Source organism: Atractosteus spatula, chromosome 14 (genome assembly GCF_055471065.1).
Source record: "Atractosteus spatula isolate fAtrSpa1 chromosome 14, fAtrSpa1.hap1, whole genome shotgun sequence".
Taxonomy (NCBI): domain Eukaryota; kingdom Metazoa; phylum Chordata; class Actinopteri; order Semionotiformes; family Lepisosteidae; genus Atractosteus; species Atractosteus spatula.
In genome coordinates, this window is record NC_142719.1 from 14,448,911 (window position 1) to 14,466,175 (window position 17,265).

General features: G+C 55.6%; 1 protein-coding gene across 4 annotated transcripts in view; it reads right to left on the reverse strand.

Moving 5' to 3' along the window:
- Positions 1–314: 314 nt before the first annotated feature.
- The window catches only part of brd4 (bromodomain containing 4), a 47,334-nt gene continuing 30,383 nt past the window's right edge, over positions 315–17,265 (reverse strand). For 3 of the 4 annotated variants that reach the window (XM_088933186.1, XM_088933187.1, XM_088933184.1), the window contains 19 exons: positions 15,100–15,418; positions 13,343–13,480; positions 12,028–12,163; positions 11,206–11,576; positions 10,170–10,583; positions 9,668–9,796; positions 8,814–9,032; positions 7,795–8,018; positions 7,206–7,555; positions 7,006–7,119; positions 6,800–6,912; positions 6,252–6,573; positions 4,676–5,428; positions 4,341–4,453; positions 3,475–3,625; positions 2,127–2,257; positions 1,492–1,697; positions 997–1,357; positions 315–510 (listed from right to left, as the gene is read on the reverse strand). In XM_088933186.1, coding sequence (XP_088789312.1) covers positions 442–510; positions 997–1,357; positions 1,492–1,697; positions 2,127–2,257; positions 3,475–3,625; positions 4,341–4,453; positions 4,676–5,428; positions 6,252–6,573; positions 6,800–6,912; positions 7,006–7,119; positions 7,206–7,555; positions 7,795–8,018; positions 8,814–9,032; positions 9,668–9,796; positions 10,170–10,583; positions 11,206–11,576; positions 12,028–12,163; positions 13,343–13,480; positions 15,100–15,333 — 4,548 coding nt within the window. In that variant the 5' untranslated portion in view covers positions 15,334–15,418 and the 3' untranslated portion in view covers positions 315–441. The remainder of the gene's footprint in view (positions 511–996; positions 1,358–1,491; positions 1,698–2,126; positions 2,258–3,474; positions 3,626–4,340; positions 4,454–4,675; positions 5,429–6,251; positions 6,574–6,799; positions 6,913–7,005; positions 7,120–7,205; positions 7,556–7,794; positions 8,019–8,813; positions 9,033–9,667; positions 9,797–10,169; positions 10,584–11,205; positions 11,577–12,027; positions 12,164–13,342; positions 13,481–15,099; positions 15,419–17,265) is intronic. The other variant, XM_088933185.1, reaches the window with a different exon arrangement.

Sequence of the window (17,265 nt, forward strand, 5' to 3'; positions counted from 1 at the left end):
CCCCCCCCCCCCTTCCCCCGCCCGCCCCCAGCCTCCCCTGCGCGCACCGGCCACGGCGATCGGTGATCCCCCCCTCCCGCTCCCCCAGCAACACCCGGAAAGAGGGGGCTCGTCCCTGGCGACGCGGAAATCCGGGAGGAACAGCGAACGAACAAACCAAGAAGCCAAGCGATCCCACCGGTCCTTCCAATCCCACTGGGGCCGAGCTGAGACTCCGCAGAAAAGGCTTTGTCCTTGTCGGGTTCCCCCCCCGCCGTCCTCCTTTCCGCAGACTATCCCGGCGATTTCATCATCCCGCCGAACTTACTCCTGCTTCCTCACAAGGAAGTCCCGCTGCTTGTCCCATCAAGGTTCGCTTTCGCGTTTTAATTGTTTTTTTTTTGTCATTTAAAATTCTTTCGGTCCGCTCCACGAAATGTTTGTTTGTGTTTCGCTTTGCTTTCAGAACAGGTTCTCCTCAAAGATTGCCATCAGGTCGCTCTGGAAATTCATGTCGATGGTGGACTCCATCTGAAACAAAAAACAAAAGCAAAATTTGAGAAAGTTTTGTCTATACCCTGGCTTGGGAAAAGCCAGCTACGCTGCAGACAGGCACAGCTGTGATGCACAGTCCGAGCAGCCCAAGGGCCAGCTTGATACTCGTGTGTGCTACTCGGCTACACATTCAGTCTCTCTCTTACTGTCTGCAGTACCTGCTCACACCCAGCAGGGCCTGGTGCACCCTGAGACGGAAAGCCTCCTCTCTGTCTCAGGAAATCCGACCGAAATTGAGAAGTGCAGAAGTGGGTGTACGAAAATGTCCACCTGACCCAGCAGCACTTGCTGTCCGGTTCCGTGATGGGAACGAGGCCCAGGAGACACACCGCCCTCTAGGCAACAATGCCACTTTTATTCCCCCCAAGAGCTGTGGGGGCTTGCCCCCTCACCATCCACGCCGCTGAAGCCGACAGCCTGGGCAAGACCCTCGGACCCATCCTCTACCCGCCGGACACTCACCGCCTCTCTCCTCCGCCTCTCCTGCTCCCTCCGGCGCGCCAGGTCCCTCTGCTGGTCGAGGGCGGACTGCGACGGGGGAGGCGGCTGCTGCTGCTGCTGCTGCTGCTGCTGGGGGGCGGCCTGGCTCTGAGAGGAGGCCACGGCCTGCACCTGTTGCACCTGTTGCTGCTGCTGCTGTTGCTGCTGCGCCTGCTGGGCTTGCTGTGCCTGCTGGGCCTGCTGGGCTTGCTGCGCTTGCTGGGCCTGCGCGGCCTGCACGGCCTGCTGGGCCTGCACGGCCTGCGCGGCCTGCTCCTGCCGTCGCCGCACCTCCTCGTGCGCCCTGCGTGCGTGCTCCAGGGAGTCCTCCTCGTCGCGGCTCCTGGGACACAGCAGACGCTGGTCAGCCCCGGCACGGCTGCAGCAGGGTGTGGAAGAGCCGACCCTTTCACTCCCCCCCATCTCTCTCTCCTCCCTCAGATCCCCCCGCTGCGCGCTCCCAGTCTCCGCACTCACCTGAGCCTCTCCTGCTCCCGGCGCATCCTCTCCTTCTCGGCCTGCTCCGCCTGGGCCTTCAGCGCCTTCTCCCGCTCCTCCTTCTCCCGGGCCGCGCGCCGGAACTGCTCGAAGCTGTCGCTGGAGGACTTCACCGTGGACGAGGGCGCTGCCATCGACTTCTGTGCCAGGCTGGCCCAGGGACCCATGTTCTTCAGCTTCAGGTCCTGGAGGAACGAGAGAACAGGATCATCGCTCTGTCTCCAAGCAACAGCCCCCCACAGCCAGACACACGCCCCCACCTTTAGCCAAACCCCAGCCAGAGACACTCGCCACCCCCACCTTCAGCCAAACCCCAGCCAGAGACACCACATGCACCCCCCCCCACAGCCAAGCACACATCCCATACACCCAAACTGCTGCCAGGCTTACACCCCCTACAACCAGACCAGAGCGGCGACCACAGATAGACAACACCAACAGACCAACAACCAGACCAGAGCACCAGCCCTCAGACGAGCTGGGTACAGCTGTGGTCGGCTCTTTAGGAATGATGGAGAAGAGGTGCAGCCTGCTGGAAAGTGGTATCTTGACACCCACCCACTAGCCCAGCCTCCATGGAGAAACTTGTCCTCTCTGCAACTGACTCGTGTTACCTTTTTGGGGGCGACGGGCGTTTTGGGCTCCTGCTTGAGCTTATCCTTGTCCGGTCCAGAGGATGGAGGGGCACTCTGCTCTGAGGGCCGTATCACAGGCCGGGAACTCTCCATCTGCCTCACATCTGATCCTGGAGCGCAAACACACAGAGAAGAGCTCATCACAGATCCGTTACATACACACATCATCTCGGAGGGCTATAGAAGCAGACAGGCAGGCTCTGGCCTCAGGGCAAAGGAGCACTGCTCTGACCTAAAAATGTCCACAGGATTCTCTGTACCACTAGTTTAAAACTTCCTCCTGCCAGAGAAAGATGGTCACACTAACATCGACAAAGACCAAAGAACAAACTTTGCCTCTTTATTCCCCTGTGCATTTACCAATTAAGCTAATCCTCACTCCGTAAAGCACACCTCAGGTCACAAACTATTTCAAAGCATCATACAAAAAAAAACAGTTGAAAAGAGACAATTAAAAAATGCAATTTTGAACCAACAAGAGCTCACATCATATTTGATTCAGCAGATGCCAATAGCCTAACTTAAGCCTGACTTTTATCCTTTTATATAGCTGTGTAATTCATTGGGGCAATCTGAGTGAAGGACAACAGCAAACAGCACTCAAGGGTATAAAGGCACAGCCCCATCCTCAAAAAAGGTCCAGGGCCCATAACCGCCAATCCCATCTTCTGCCATTTAAAGGCATCAAGCAGTCAGATCTCCTCCTTTGAGGAAGGATTCTGTACAACCTAGGCCACTCTGTCCCACATAGCTCTGGTCTTGGGGCCACACCAGAGTTTTGTGCCAGGCTGGCCCAGGGACCCGTGTTCTTCAGGTCCTGGAGGAACGATAGAACAGGCTCATTGCTCTGTCTGGGGCCCAACATCAGTGGCCCAAGGGCCGGTGGACCAGACCAACTGGAAAGAACCAGATCTACGCACTTTCCCTGCCATCTAGCAGGCGAGATACTCCGGTACCTGGGCCAACAAAACAGTCAACTGCAGGCACTTTCTTTCCCGCTCACTCTGCCGAAAGCTGCTGTGCATCCCGCATATCGTGCTTGAGCTGCCACGCTCAAAGACAAGGCGGAAAAAAAGGGCAACCCAGATATTTCTGTTCACTGCAGTGTGCACAGGAAGAGAATGGGTACCGGACAGGGAAGTGGATTAAAGTCACCCAGTCAAGCCAAAGGGTCAGAGCGTCATCAGTCTAAAGCTAGACATGGCAGCGTGGGCACTCGATGACTGTACTGTACCACGGCCTTAGTCCAACACAAGTCCCCCCATCGGCCAGTGACTGATGTCTGGGGACACTTGTACTCTCTCTGCATGCGTGCTGAAACACTCACTCTGCTGGGTGTGTCCTTGCTGTGGGGGCTTGTCGGGATGCTTGGGGGGCTCTTGGCGCATGGTGGGGCTGAAGGGCTCTCCACGGATCACCGGCGACGGGGGCATCTTCTCCTCCTTCACGCCCCCATGAGGCGGGGCTGGTCGCTGCTCCTGCCATCACACACACAGACAACACGCGTCACACACAGACGCACAACACGGCAAACAGGTGCAGCACGGGACGCACGGGGAGAGCACTGCAGCTCCGCTGAACTTCACACGCCTCCTTTTCCTCTACCCTCTGTTAAACGCCACCAGGAACCTGCCACCTCTGGGCTCAGGAACTTTCTTCCCGGATTGGGAGTGCAAACCAACAGCTTGCAAGAGGACCCGGCTTTCCGCAGCGGAAAAGCAAGGCTCCGGGCCCTTCCCTGGGTCACCGACCGTATTCAGCGATACCAGCGTCCATTCTGCAGCTGCAGGATGCGCTTCTTGAATGACCCCCTCTGCCTTCCACCTTGAAATGACATCCATCCTAAGCGTGCTGCTGCCCCCAGATCTGTAATACCCCAGCGTTGCCTTCAGCCCACACTTGGCACACCAGGAACTACACACGGCTTCCAGATCAGCCCTGCCAATTCCACGGAGGAGCACGAGCAAGGGGCAGGGGTATCTGTCAGGTACGTACGGATACTAGCATTATTAAACCGAGGATCTTGAGCAACAGATGTAGCCAATAGATGTACCTGCGATGTAGCCAGGCAGCTTGCTCCAGATATGCCCAGGTTTTGTGTAAAAAAAAGGTGCTTACTGTTGGCAACCCTGGAACTCCTATCCTAAACCCTAAGGAGACCTCTGTGCAGTGCTGTGTACGGAGAATATTCACCGGTTTCTTGGGCTGCAGGTTCTGATGCGGAGGAGACGGATGCACGATGGAAGGGTACTGAGGCATCTGGGGAGAGTGCATCATCAGAGGAGAGGGGTTCTCTCTCATGTGTCCTGGGACAAAGAAGACGAGAGTCAGGGCAAGTAACACTTCCAAAACTTAGGCTCCACTTGTCCCATCCCTCTCCCTTCCCCCGACCCCTATCCTTCTTATCCACAGAGGACATTGGGTAGAGCTCCGTTCCGGGATGGAATAAGGGTAGGATCAGGGCCCCTCGAGGTGCTGTCGAGTGCGGGAGGGAAGAGCAGAGAGCGACCAACAATGGCTGTGCTTACCAGCATAGGGGTCGGCCTTGTGCTGGCGTGGTGAGGGGTGGTGGTGGTGCTGTATGATCGGTTGCGACTTGGTGGCCTGGACCGCCCCCTTGTGCTGCTGCTGCTGCTGCTGCTGCTGTTGGTGCGGGGGCCCCTGGATGTGCTGGGACTGAGGGTAAGGGAGCGACTGCATGTGCAGGTGCCTCTGCTGTCCCGCATGAGTCTGAGGAGGGGGAACCTGGGCTGGCGGTGCCTGCTGCTGCTGCTGCGCAGGCTGCTGTTGTGCGGGTTGCTGCTGTTGCTGGGCTGGGCCCTGCGGGGTGGGCTGGGCCTGAGACTGGACCTGCACGGACTGCAGCAAAGAGGTCTGCTGCTGCTGCTGCTGTTGCTGCTGCTGCTGCTGCTGCTGCTGGCGGTTCTGCAGGTGCTGCAGGTAGAGCTGCACCTGGCTCAGAGGTATTCCGTGGTGTTGCGGGGCGGGCGGCTGCTCGTCGTCGTCCTCCAGGAGGGCCTGCGGGGGCTGGGCGGACAGCAGCCCCTGCGGCGTGAGCGTGGGCGAGGGCGCGTGCGGCCGGTGCGGGGGCGGCGCCGCCGGCGAGGGGTGGTGGTGGATGTGGCCGGTCTGATGGTGCGGCGGCGGCTGCGACGGCGGGGGCTGCTGCTGCTGCATGGGTGGCTGCGGCGGCTGCGCGGGTGGCTGCGGTGGTTTGGGAGGTAGAGGTGCTGCGCGGTTGCTGGGTCTCGAAGGCTGCTGGGGCATGGCGTTGTGCAGAGCTGCGGAGAGAAAAAACGCTCCGCTTTCAGTACGAGCCCGGAACTCGTTCGGTGAATATTCTTTCAAACTGGCTTTCTGCGCAGAGCCTTGCCCCCTCTAAAGCGGTGGTGCTTAACCCTTACTGCAGCCTGCACTCCTGTGGTTCTCAAAATCTGTCTTCCATCAAAGTCACAGAAGCCGGTCAGGCCTTGAAACCTACGATACGTAATAACTATAGAATGAAAACAATAGAATTATACACTTTATTCTTCAGGAAAATAAAGAACATGAAAAATTCAAAAAAAAAATCAGGCATGTCTTGCACCCTCTGAAAAGGCATCGTGCACCCCATAATGGTATAACAACCACCAAACACAAGAAAAATGAAAGCTGCCTAACGACTATCGGTGCACAGATATATCTTGCTCTGGTAACAGTTCAGACCCACAGCTAAGCACACCTGTAGACCTTCACTCTGAGGGTCAAGCTCTGGCACGCTGGCCTCGTGGGCAGTCCTGTTCTGCACCAGCACTGCCATGTCTCAGCCCACACTTGCAGGAGAGTTTGCTACCTTGGGCAGAAACCATCTGCTGCTTTCTGCCAACATCACAAAGACTGAGGCGCACAAACACACAGGATGAAGGTCAGACAAGGTCCGAGTCCAGTCCTCACTGCCGGACCAAGACTAAGGTTTCGGGCTGCCATTCTACCCATTTCACAGGAGCTGTGAGAGCTCGCCACATCAACGGGTATACTGGGAGGATTCGGCAAACTAAGAGAACAGGAAGAGGTCTGCCTCTGGGGGGAACCGGGCAGTCCGAAGGTCAGCATGGCCACACTGACCTGGGGAGGCGAGGACGCTGTGCTGGCTGAGGTACGGGTGCGCCTCTGGCGGGGGGGAGACCACGCTGGCGGCGGGGTGCGCGTTGAGGTGCGGGGCCGGGGGCGAGGGCTGCTGCGGAGGCAGGTGCACCAGGCCGAAGTGCGGCAGGCTGTCGAAGGAGCCGCCCAGCAGCTGCGCCGAGTCCATCGCCGGCACGGGCGGCGGCACGTACGAGGGGGGGGACTGCTTCAGCTGGGGCGGGGGCACGGGCTGCACCACGGGAGCCGGCTGCTGGGCGGGCAGAGCTGCGGGGGCCACGCCGGGCACTGGGTGTCCGTGGTGCTATGGAAGGGGAGACAGGAGACAAGAGGACATCAGCTGAACGTTTGAAACCACATCACAGACCAATAGAAAACCAGGGTTGACGTGGTTGACGAGCCACAGACCAGGATCTGACAGCCCAGACGGACCTCCTGTCGTTCGGCTTAAAGAGCCACGCAAGGCAAAAGCGATACAGGCTAAGCTATACCTTTGCTCTTTACTTTTTTCAGAGATCAGTCCTGTTTACCTTCTTCTGTTCCTTCCCAGAATGGCCTCTCTTCTTTATTTTGGGTGCCATTCCTGCAGGAGGCGAGAAAGAAAGCCTTTTACAAGCCACTTCACTTCGGTCAATCCTAGTACCTGTGTATCACACGCAGACAGAAGATCGATAAGTGACTAGTAACCTCACGAGAGGCCTGCCCTCATAAGCTTCTTGTGTTCCCCCGTGCGTACCTGTGTCCGAGTCCTCGCTGTCCGAGGAGCTGGTCTCGCTGCTGCTCCCCGAGTCCGACGAAGAGCCGGCCTTCGTCTTCATGGCACCCATCATCTCCATGGTCTTCTCTGCCACTGCGAGCGAGAGGGCAGGATGAAGACGGGAGGGACAGGGGAGGACAGAGACGGGTGTGAGGGAGAGAAGGGAGACCCACACTCACCAGGGACCTTCTTCTTCTTGCGCAGGCAGGAGGAGACGTATCTCTCCAGCTCGCGCAGCGTGGAGGGCTTCAGCGTCTCGAAGTCGATCTCGATCTCGTCCGGGTTGGAGTTCTTGAGCGAGGGCTCGCGGGACTGGATGATGTGGACGACCCGGCCCAGCTTGTCGCCGGGCAGCTTGTTGATGTCCAGGCTCAGCTGCCGCTTCTCCTCGTACGACATGGGCTTGCACTTCTCCCCAGCCAGCATGCCCCCCACGCCCTCATCCTCCGAATCCAGAGCAAGAGGCGCTGCTGCGGCCACAGGGGGAGGGGGCGGGGCCGGCCGGCTGTTCTTCACACACTCCTTTTTACTGTCAAGGGAGAGGGAAAGAAATCAGCTAATGAGCCAACGAAGTAAAGAAAACTCCAAACACTAATACTGTTACTTCACAATCTGAGAGGTTTTTGGGTTGGCGAGTATGACGGCGTCTCCGACAGCGTGTAAGTGTACGTCTGAAAAACTCCCTTGGAGGATGTCACCCTGCTGGTTTTTTATAAATAATGCTCCTAATTTGTACCATCTGTGCCCCAGTCCTGCCCCAGTCCTCACCTGGTCTTCTTGGTCTTTTTGGGTGGGGGTTCCTTGCTCTTGCTCTTCCTGGGGGGCTGGGGCAGCTCCTCCACCTCCTCCAGCACCACTGCAGCCAGCGCCTTCTTCTTGTGCTTTTCCTTCTCTTTCTCCTTCTTCTTCTCCTTCTTGTCCTTCTCCTTCTTCTTTGGTTTGCTGGCCTGGGGCTGGGAGAGGGCCGCCAGCTGCTCGTGCACGGCTTTCAGCTGCCAGACAGAACCACGGGACAGGGGTCAGTGCCCAGATGCAGACTCGCTCACCCCCGGGCTCCCTCCCTCTTCTGGCTGTACCTGTTACTGAAGCTCCGCTAGCAGCCGAGCTCTCGCTCTCTTGTCCTGTCCCTTCTCCCCCTGCCGGGCCGTACCTGTTCCTGCAGCCCCGCGCCCTCCAGGCCCCCTGGCTCTCCCCTGCCCCCCTACTCCCTCCAGGCTAGTTGCTGAGCTCTCACTCTCCCCTGTACCCCTCTCTCCATCTGTACCTGTTCCTGCAGTGCTGCTAGCCACTGGGCTCTCCCCTGTACCCCCTCTCTCCACCCCACTCCCCCCGTCTGTACCTGTTCCAGCAGCTCTGCTAGCCGCTGGGCTCTCCCCTGTACCCCCTCTCTCCACCCCACTCCCCCCGTCTGTACCTGTTCCAGCAGCTCTGCTAGCCGCTGGGCTCTCCCCTGTACCCCCTCTCCACCCCACTCCCCCCGTCTGTACCTGTTCCAGCAGCTCTGCTAGCCGCTGGGCTCTCCCCTGTACCCCCTCTCTCCACCCCACTCCCCCCGTCTGTACCTGTTCCTGCAGCTCTGCTAGCCGCTGGGCTGTCCCCTGTACCCCCTCTCTCCACCCCACTCCCCCCGTCTGTACCTGTTCCTGCAGCTCTGCTAGCCGCTGGGCTCTCCCCTGTACCCCCTCTCTCCACCCCACTCCCCCCGTCTGTACCTGTTCCTGCAGCTCTGCTAGCCGCTGGGCTGTCCCCTGTACCCCCTCTCTCCACCCCACTCCCCCCGTCTGTACCTGTTCCTGCAGCTCTGCTAGCCGCTGGGCTCTCTCCTCCTCTGAGTCGTCGGTGCTGCTCTCGCTGTCGGACGAGCTGTCGCTGCTGCTGTCACTGGAGGAGGGCGGCGGCGGCGGCTGCTGCTGCTTCACCGGGGCCGGGATCACGGGGGAGGGCGCAGGCACCGCCACCTCCTCCGGCTCGTCCGGCATCTTGGCGAAACGCATCTCAAACACGTCCTGGGCATGGAGCAAAGGGAGAGCGAGGAGGAAGATGAGTCTGGATCCAACAGGCAGCCTACTATTGTCCTCTTATTCCTGGACACAGGGACAACAGCCTTGAGTCCTGAACTCCAATCCACTACTAGAAAACAGCCGGCAGGTCTTTTAACTTCCTTTTCCAGCTTGCACCCAAACTCACTGTGAACTGGGACATTTCACATAAACGTGTCTAAAGAAGCACCCGAGTCTTTCGTAAGTACGTTCTCTTCTGGCTCCACTTTGCATCTCTAGTTGTCTAGTTTATTTATCTGTACATCTCATCATGTTGCAGAAATCCAGACTGTGTGTGGTGGTGTATGTTCTTACAGTGCTTTTGGAGGGCCACTCCACGGGCCACCAGAGCTACAGACACAGCCCGACCTATTCTGGACAAGACGCACATTGACAGCCTGCATGATTAAATTGTTTTTCCTCTCCTCCGCCATGTTCACGAATAACTGCGATATGTCTCTTGTACACAGCTGGTGTGTTCCAGTTTCTTTTTAACCCCTCTGAACAACAGAGCTAAGACAGGCGAGGAACCTGAATTTCAGCATGCAGGTGCTCTCACACCATGATCAGGCTTGCAAACGACTTTGCGCCAGCAGTCCTACCTGCAGCTTGCGAGCCATGGCCACCACCTCGTGGTCGGGGGGGTTGTACTTGTAGCAGTTGGAGAACATCAACCGCACGTCGGCCGCAAACTCCTGGGCGTCCCGGTACTGCCGGCTCTCCAGCTTGGACTGCGGGGTGGGAAACAGGCATTAAATCAAGCGGTTCCTTTTTGGCCGGTGGTGTAGTCTCGAAAACCTTGAGACTATGCTTCTGGGACAGCTGAAGCTCATGGTCCCCTGTGGTGCTTGACTGTCCTGTCCCTGCCTCCCGGAAAGGAATCCACACACCTCTTCACCTGCCAGTGGCTGCCATCCTCTCTGCTCCTCCCTCTCTCTCCCTTACGCTTCCTGTGCAATCGTCAGCCCTGGTCCCCTGCCAACCTTGGTGGTGCCGAGGTCCAACTGTGCAGACCCAGATCCTCCACATCCATTGGCTTGTGCCAGCATGCCTTACTGCGGTCTGCATCCATTATGTCAGTGCAAGGGGGGCAGGGGGGCTCACCTTGATGGTGCTGAGGTCCATTGGGTGCTTGATGATGTCGTGGTAGTCGTGCAGGCCCAGCGCCTCCACGTCCACGGGCTTGTAGAAGGGCCAGGCGTAGGCCGCGTGCTTCTTGGCAAACATGTCCTTGATGATGCCGCTGCAGTACCGCAGCTGCTCCTGCTGCTTGGGGCTCTGCGCGCCCCCGGACGCTAGCAGGGTCCCCGGAAGGACCCCACCGACACCAGGCTTGTCCAGGGCTGGGTGCTGGGAGTCTGGAGCCTCCTTCTTGGGGATCTTGGCCGGCCTGCTGCTGTCCCTCCGGGGGAGCGTCTTGCCAGATTTGGGCTCGGGTGGGGCCGGGGAGGACTCGCTCATCTGGTCGTTGGCCGTGGGCGTGGTGGTGTCGGCTTTCCGCTTCATGCTTTTCCTCTGCTGGAGGAGCGAGAGCACGAGAGGGACAGGGAGGAGACAAAACAAGACCAGGGATATGAAACAGTGCAGTTAAAGACGGGGAAACCGAGGACACCTCACTATACAAAGGAAGGCCCTTATAATAGTGTGGAGCACAGCCCTGGTTGATGAAGCCAATATCATGGTCTTCTTTCAAGAAACAGCTGGGTGAGATCAGAGGGTCAATTAGCATCCAGCCACTTAATTAACCAGTTCATCCACATGAGCTGGATGACCTCCTCTCATTTATAACCCTCCTCACATTTTCACGAAAGACTCAAGAAGAGAGGAGGTGAAAATGCCACGACACTACAGAACTGTGCTGTCCAGGGCAGGTGAACAGGCGGTCCCCTTCAATGGGGAGCAGATGACGCCCTGTTCTCTCTGTGGGCTGCAGAGAAACAACTACACGGAGACACACTTGTGCAGTCTTGATCTCCTTCAAAAACAAAACTTAAGACTTTTGACTTTAGACTTCTTAGATGGAAAATTCTAACTGTTTATGCCGCAAGCTGACATAATGAGAGAGCAGCCACAGCTAAGCTAAAGAGCCACAGGCCCACACCCTGTCCTGAGCCGACTCCATTGCCCCAGGAAGACTTACTTTATTGGGCGGTGCGGTGCTCGGTGGCATGGGCACCGGGGGCAGGGTGGTCTGGGCAGGGTTAGGCACGGAGGTCATGGTCATGATGGGATTCTGGGTAATGCAGTCCGGGGGTGCCAAGGGGTATTGCGGCCCTGAGGGAGGTGGATGTGCCCGCGCTTGGGGATTCTGGGGCAGAGTCTGTTGCGGGGGTACCCCGCGCGATTGCAAAGTCTGAACGTTTTGCTGGGGGTGTGTCCTGGTCTGGGTCCCCGGGGGGATGGGTGGTGGTCCCCTCGTCTGCGGCCCCTGCGATGAGTTGGCAGGGGGCCCGCGAGTCTGGGGGGGCGTGGAGGGAGAGTCCAAGGCACTCCCTGGCTTCGAGCTCACACCTGGAAGGGAAAAAGAAGACCAGTGACTTCTACACTGCACAGTGCACAGGAGGAAAGCTTATACGAGCAAGATGTATTTTACTTATTCAAGATGTGTTTGATCTTATCTGGATATTAACAGGTTTTAGACATTGTTCCAAGGATGATTACAAAGCTATATACAAAGCAGATGAGACATGGAAATGGTTACATAAAAGTAAATAGCACACAAAATATGAATGTGGTCCTCAGCTGTCATAGGACCCTCTCCCGCCCTTGAGAGACTAAATGAATCCACTGCACAGCAGACTCAGCCACTCAAGGATTTACTAGTTTCAAGGCATCTGTGCAGCCAGACAGGGGCAAATCAGACAACACTGCCTCTAAGCTTCATCTGTGCTCTTTGCAGAAGAGGCCTGCAGCTGCATGAGTTTGATGCATCACTCCTGAACTCTCGTGCTCACTGGCCTACCTGCGTCTTTCCGTCCTCGGCCCCGGCCCTTTCCCGACACCACAGGGATCTCCGTCTCCTCCTGGGGCATCTCCGAGATCTTCTGCAGGAACATCTTCTCCAGGGCCTCGGCCATTAAGACTATGTCATCTCCCGGCTACAGCACAAGGACACACACAGGACATAACGTGTAAGGTGTGCCTGAACTCCGCTGCTCCTGTGAGAAGTTGGCCTTGCCCTGTGCCAAACGGTGGTTAGGATCAACAGAACAGACTGTTCCACTTTCTTTGTGCGAGGGGATGCTTGTGGGGGGACGGAGGCAGGATGTCGACTACTTACAGACTGCAGCTTCATAAACCTGTCTACAGGTATTTCGGCAGCACACAAGACATCAAGATAACTCACGTTAACTAACTTTACCACTCCCCATTGTGAAGAGCCTGGCTTCTCCATCGAGAAGAGCCTGGTTTTCCTTTATAATGGCCTTGGCTCCCACACACCCTATGAATCAAGCTGCGCATTGCAGGTGCAAGGAGCAGAAGGGTGGGGGTGGGACGAATCATTTGTGTGGAAAACAACACAAACGACAAACACAGGAACTGTTGCAATCGCAAGCCCCTATTCTTGCACAAGTAGAATTCGTTCTTCATCTTTTTGGTGGAGAGGTTGGGCCTGGCAGAGAGAGAGGGCTGCTGACGTTACGTGACAAACTGCAGCCCCACTGTCATTCCCTCTCCCTACACTCCCATCAGCCTGCCCCTGCACTTCCATGATCCCTCGAAGGCCTGCACTGGAGCGGCACAAAGATTTCTCAGAAAGGGCTTAGGAGCAGAGATCGCAAATGCTCAAAGACATTCACTGCAAGTTTCCAGCAAATTTTGGAGCTGTTTGGTCACTCCCAAGAAGCTTTTCCAAGAACAACGTAATGCAAAACTCATCGCAAGGTGTCATTCCCCCCCCCCCCAATCTCGTCAGCTGGACGTTTTTTCTCAATTTTCTTCGTGCCAGTTGCCAATAAACCAGCGTGTTCTCCTGGCTGTTCTGCTGCTGTAAGTGCTGACCAGCTCGGCTGGGAAAATCACGAGCTCCCTCAATGACACAGCAGCCCAGCCGTGCGATGGTGTTCCATGAGGCGTTGGGGTTGATGACAGCAGTAGGCAGCTGCAGTGGCACACAGACATTCTGCACTGCGGTGTTTTGGCTACAGTGAGTCAGATAAGCAGCGGGGGGTGGTTAAGAGAAATAAGGTCACAGTGACCGTGTAAGGAGGCCAGTGTCAAGGCCAGTTTTCTAACCACACTGAGTGCCGTGCGGTGGGCGTGTGGGCAGCCGGTACCTTGTTGTAGATGTAGCAGTTCGTAAACATCGTGTTGAAGTCTTGAATACATTCCTGGGCGTTCCAGTAGTAGCTGTTCTCCAGGCGTCGCTTGATTGTTCCCATGTCCATAGGAGACTTGATAATCTTGTAATAGTCCTGTGGAGGACAAGAGACAAACAGGTCAGCCCAGCTGCAGAGCAGTCTGGACACCAGTGATCCCCGTGTCCAGAGGGGTACCTGCCCCACCCACTACATCAAATGACAGTTCCTCCTTCAGTACAAAAGCAACTGTTAAACTGTGCTCAAATGTCAATGACTGACACAAAGACCTGATGGACTGACAATGGGTCTGCGCTCCTAAAGGGCGATGCAGTTCAAGCCAGAAATCTGTCAGACTTTCTAAGGCGTGTCTGACAAAGTCATTCATGATCTACTTCCTTGCAGAAGCATTACTATGCTACTATGATTTGCATATCACACCCCAACAGGGCTGAGAATGGGTAGAGCTGCTTTACACAAGGGGCGGATGGGGGTCTGGGACAGGCAACCCAGCTGTGCTGCTGAAGGCGGCTCCCTGGAAGCCTTGAATAAACGACTGGGCGAGATGCTCAGATCAATGAAATGGGCTCTCGATTGTAACACCTTCCATCTTGATCCTCGAGAGTCAGACCCTGCATCTTTAATAAGCTCCGTCACTGGGACAGGCGATACTGCCACAGGCCAGAGGAGATGGGCAATCAGTAGACTTGAAGACGTATCGGTGACACCCAAGCACAGCCTAGCAAGCCACTTTTATTACACTTTGTGAAATTGACAGGCGACCTCGAGTCTGGCACAAGAGCTTCCAAGCAGTGTCACAGACACAGTTCCATATTTGAAAGCATGTTCAAACCATGCCAATAGACCCACAGGGTATACAAAGAGACCAGAAAAACAGGCCAAGAACCACCTTGGTTCAGGCACTCCGAAGTGCAAAACTGTAAAAAGAGACTTAAAGGCAGAATCTTAGTCGCTAAGATCTTCACTGTAACTTGCACCAAAATATCCTATATATATATATCACTCCTTACTCCAGAGCCCAGTATCAGAAAAACTTTACTCTTCACGCTTTTGTCTTCAGACAAACAGGACAATCTGTACATGACTTAACAAACCATTAAAAATACATTTAATTCATTTGAAACAAAGTCGATAATAGAAAATGAAGAGAGTTATGTAATATTTATGTATTTTTTTTAGTGGAGTGGATTCAATTAAAGCCAAATATAAAGAAAACAAAAACCGACAAAGCTCTACTTGTCCTGGATTTACAGAAAACATTACTGACAATCACAAAGAAAGAGGAGGGAGCCCTGGGACCAGTAACGAAAGCACAATTTCACAGCAGCAGATTCATTCCTCTCTCACAGGCAGCACAAGCCAAAAGAATCCCCCCTATCGAGACGCTGTGTGACGAACTTGAGAGGAAAGTTATGAGTTATTCGACACCAGGCCAGGGCAAAAGACTCCTGAAGTTTCATAATTTCTGGACTGAAAAAAATAAAACCAAGACAAGCCACGACAGAAGATCCTAACATCCACCGCTGTCAATATCAATACATAATCAGGACAGTTTTTTATGGAATTTGGAATCGCGGCCTAAGTCCGTTTTGTGTCTGACGGAGGCCCCTTGCTGAAGTGACACCACCCCAACACGCTGGTGTCTGAAGAAAGCTCTCTACTCTGCAGCATGAGTTCTGGACTGGACCGGGTCGGGTCAGGCCGGGCGCACTCACAGGCAGGTTCAGCTTCACGGCGTCCACGGGCTGCTGGAAGGGCCAGGCGAAGTGGTGCTTCCACAGCGTCTTCAGCACCACCTTGAGCAGGTACTGCAGCTGGTTGGTCTGGCGCTTGGGCCGGTTGGAGCTGGAGGTCTCCGGGGGGGCGGGGTTCTGGAAGGCTGGGGCGGGCTGCACGGACGGCTGGCCCGGCGTGGCCGACATCTGCGCCGCGTCCAGGCCGTCCCCCATGGCTGCGCGCTCGCTCACTCTCGTCCCAGGCGCGGTCTGCACAGAGAGGGCTCCAGTGATGCCATTGCACTCCTCGCTGGGCTCTCTGCGAGGGGGGGGGGGAGAGGGAGAGGATCAGCACAGGGAAAAGCCAACAGTTCAACAGTCCCAGGACACAGGGGGCTAGACAGCGGATCAGGCTCGGGGAAAGGGACAGGACACTCGGCCCAGTCCGGACCATGTCACGCCCTGGGTGAGTCCGCACTGAGCACTACTGCCCCGAAGGCTGGCTCGTCACATGGACGCTCAGCACTCTGCACAGACAGCAGCAACAGACCTACACAACTGAGCAGTTCTTAGTCTCAAGGCCTTGCGGTAGTCTGTGGGCTCAGGATTCCCAGAAAATATTCGGTTGACTTCCAACATATCCTGGCAAGGGTAAGCTAAATGGCCAGATGTGCCTTAGATGCTTCTTCTGATGTTTGGTTTGACAAATTGAGCGCAACATGTGTTCACGGGCAATGCTGAATTGCAAGAGTAAGCACACATGAAACAACAACAACAACAAAAAAAGATCAAGGCAGAACACGATGGGCAAGACAACTGGATCCGTTATCTCCACCACCTCCCAGTACAGCTTTGTGAGAAATCAATACCATTCCTCCAGGGTGGACAAAGACGCGCTCATGACAACCCCAGCAAGGCCAGCTGAACATCCCGGACAGAAACGCAACAGCCTCCGCCGGGCTTCCTCTCTGAACGCTTGAGTGGACAGAGGAGAAGAAAACTCACCAGGACAGCTTACAAAAAACCAAGGTGGATCTACACAGCACCAAAATACCGGGGGGAACAGACTCTCGCACACGCCTCCTTACAGCGATCCATGTGTAGGTAGTGCAATAGCTCATAGCTCCCATGAGAACCCAGACAGACAGGAAGAGAACAGTACCACAACGATGCACAGACGCACTGCTCAGTCCATTTAACACAGACTCCAAACAGGTTTATCCTAATCACAACAACGGCACATCCGTGCTCAACATCAGAACATATCCAACTCGAGGACCAACTGGAAGTTGAATCAAATTCCAAAAACCATAAAAACTGAAAAGTGGCTCCTTTGAGATCTGATAAGAAAACCCCACCGAAAACTGTAAAAAAAAAAAAAAAACACCCTTGACTACCGGTGTACTGCCACTTATCTTGTTTTCGTCTCCCAGAAACAAAAATGAAAGTTCAGAGAGTTCAGTCAGCCCGCGACCAAAGTTTTCACCCATGACTGTTTGTCTTTAGCTCTTCCTGCCTTTTCACCCGAGTGCACCACTGGAGCAGCTGTGAGCGGGGGTGGGGGGAGAATAAAAGAAAAATGAGAATTTCAGCCTGAAGAGCAACACAACACGAATGTTTACACAGCTGATCGACCCTCCGTAGGACATACTTCAGTCTCTGCAGGGCACAGTCCTGTGAACGGGACGGGAGACGGGCACCTGAGCTAGCGTTGTCAACTGGACACTGCTGCCAGTTTCACTGGGGTCTCCTGAAACCCCTGCTCTAAGGCTGTCCTTAAGCTGCAGCCACTCCAGCACACCCCTCTGAAGCCTGATCCCACATCAACAAGGGGGCAGCTGCTTCTTTAAACACTACGGTGGCCCGCCTGTCACTATAAACGCCTCCAGCCCAACCTCTAGGCATCACTGTGTCTTGGGTGCCTGAGGCAGCTTTCCACCAGAGGGCCGTCTGTGTGACATCAGGGGCGCCAAGCAGAGGTGAAACAGACTACAGCTCCAGCTCACACAGCAAGAGCACTACCCCCTCGCGCGTTTAGCGTAATTAACACTGCTCGTTACGCTGTGCTCCCTCTGCCCCCGATTGTTTTTTGGGCTTTAACAAACACAGTAACATTGTAAGAAGGATCCATGTTGCGGATCATCTGGCGTAAATAACTTCCAGCAC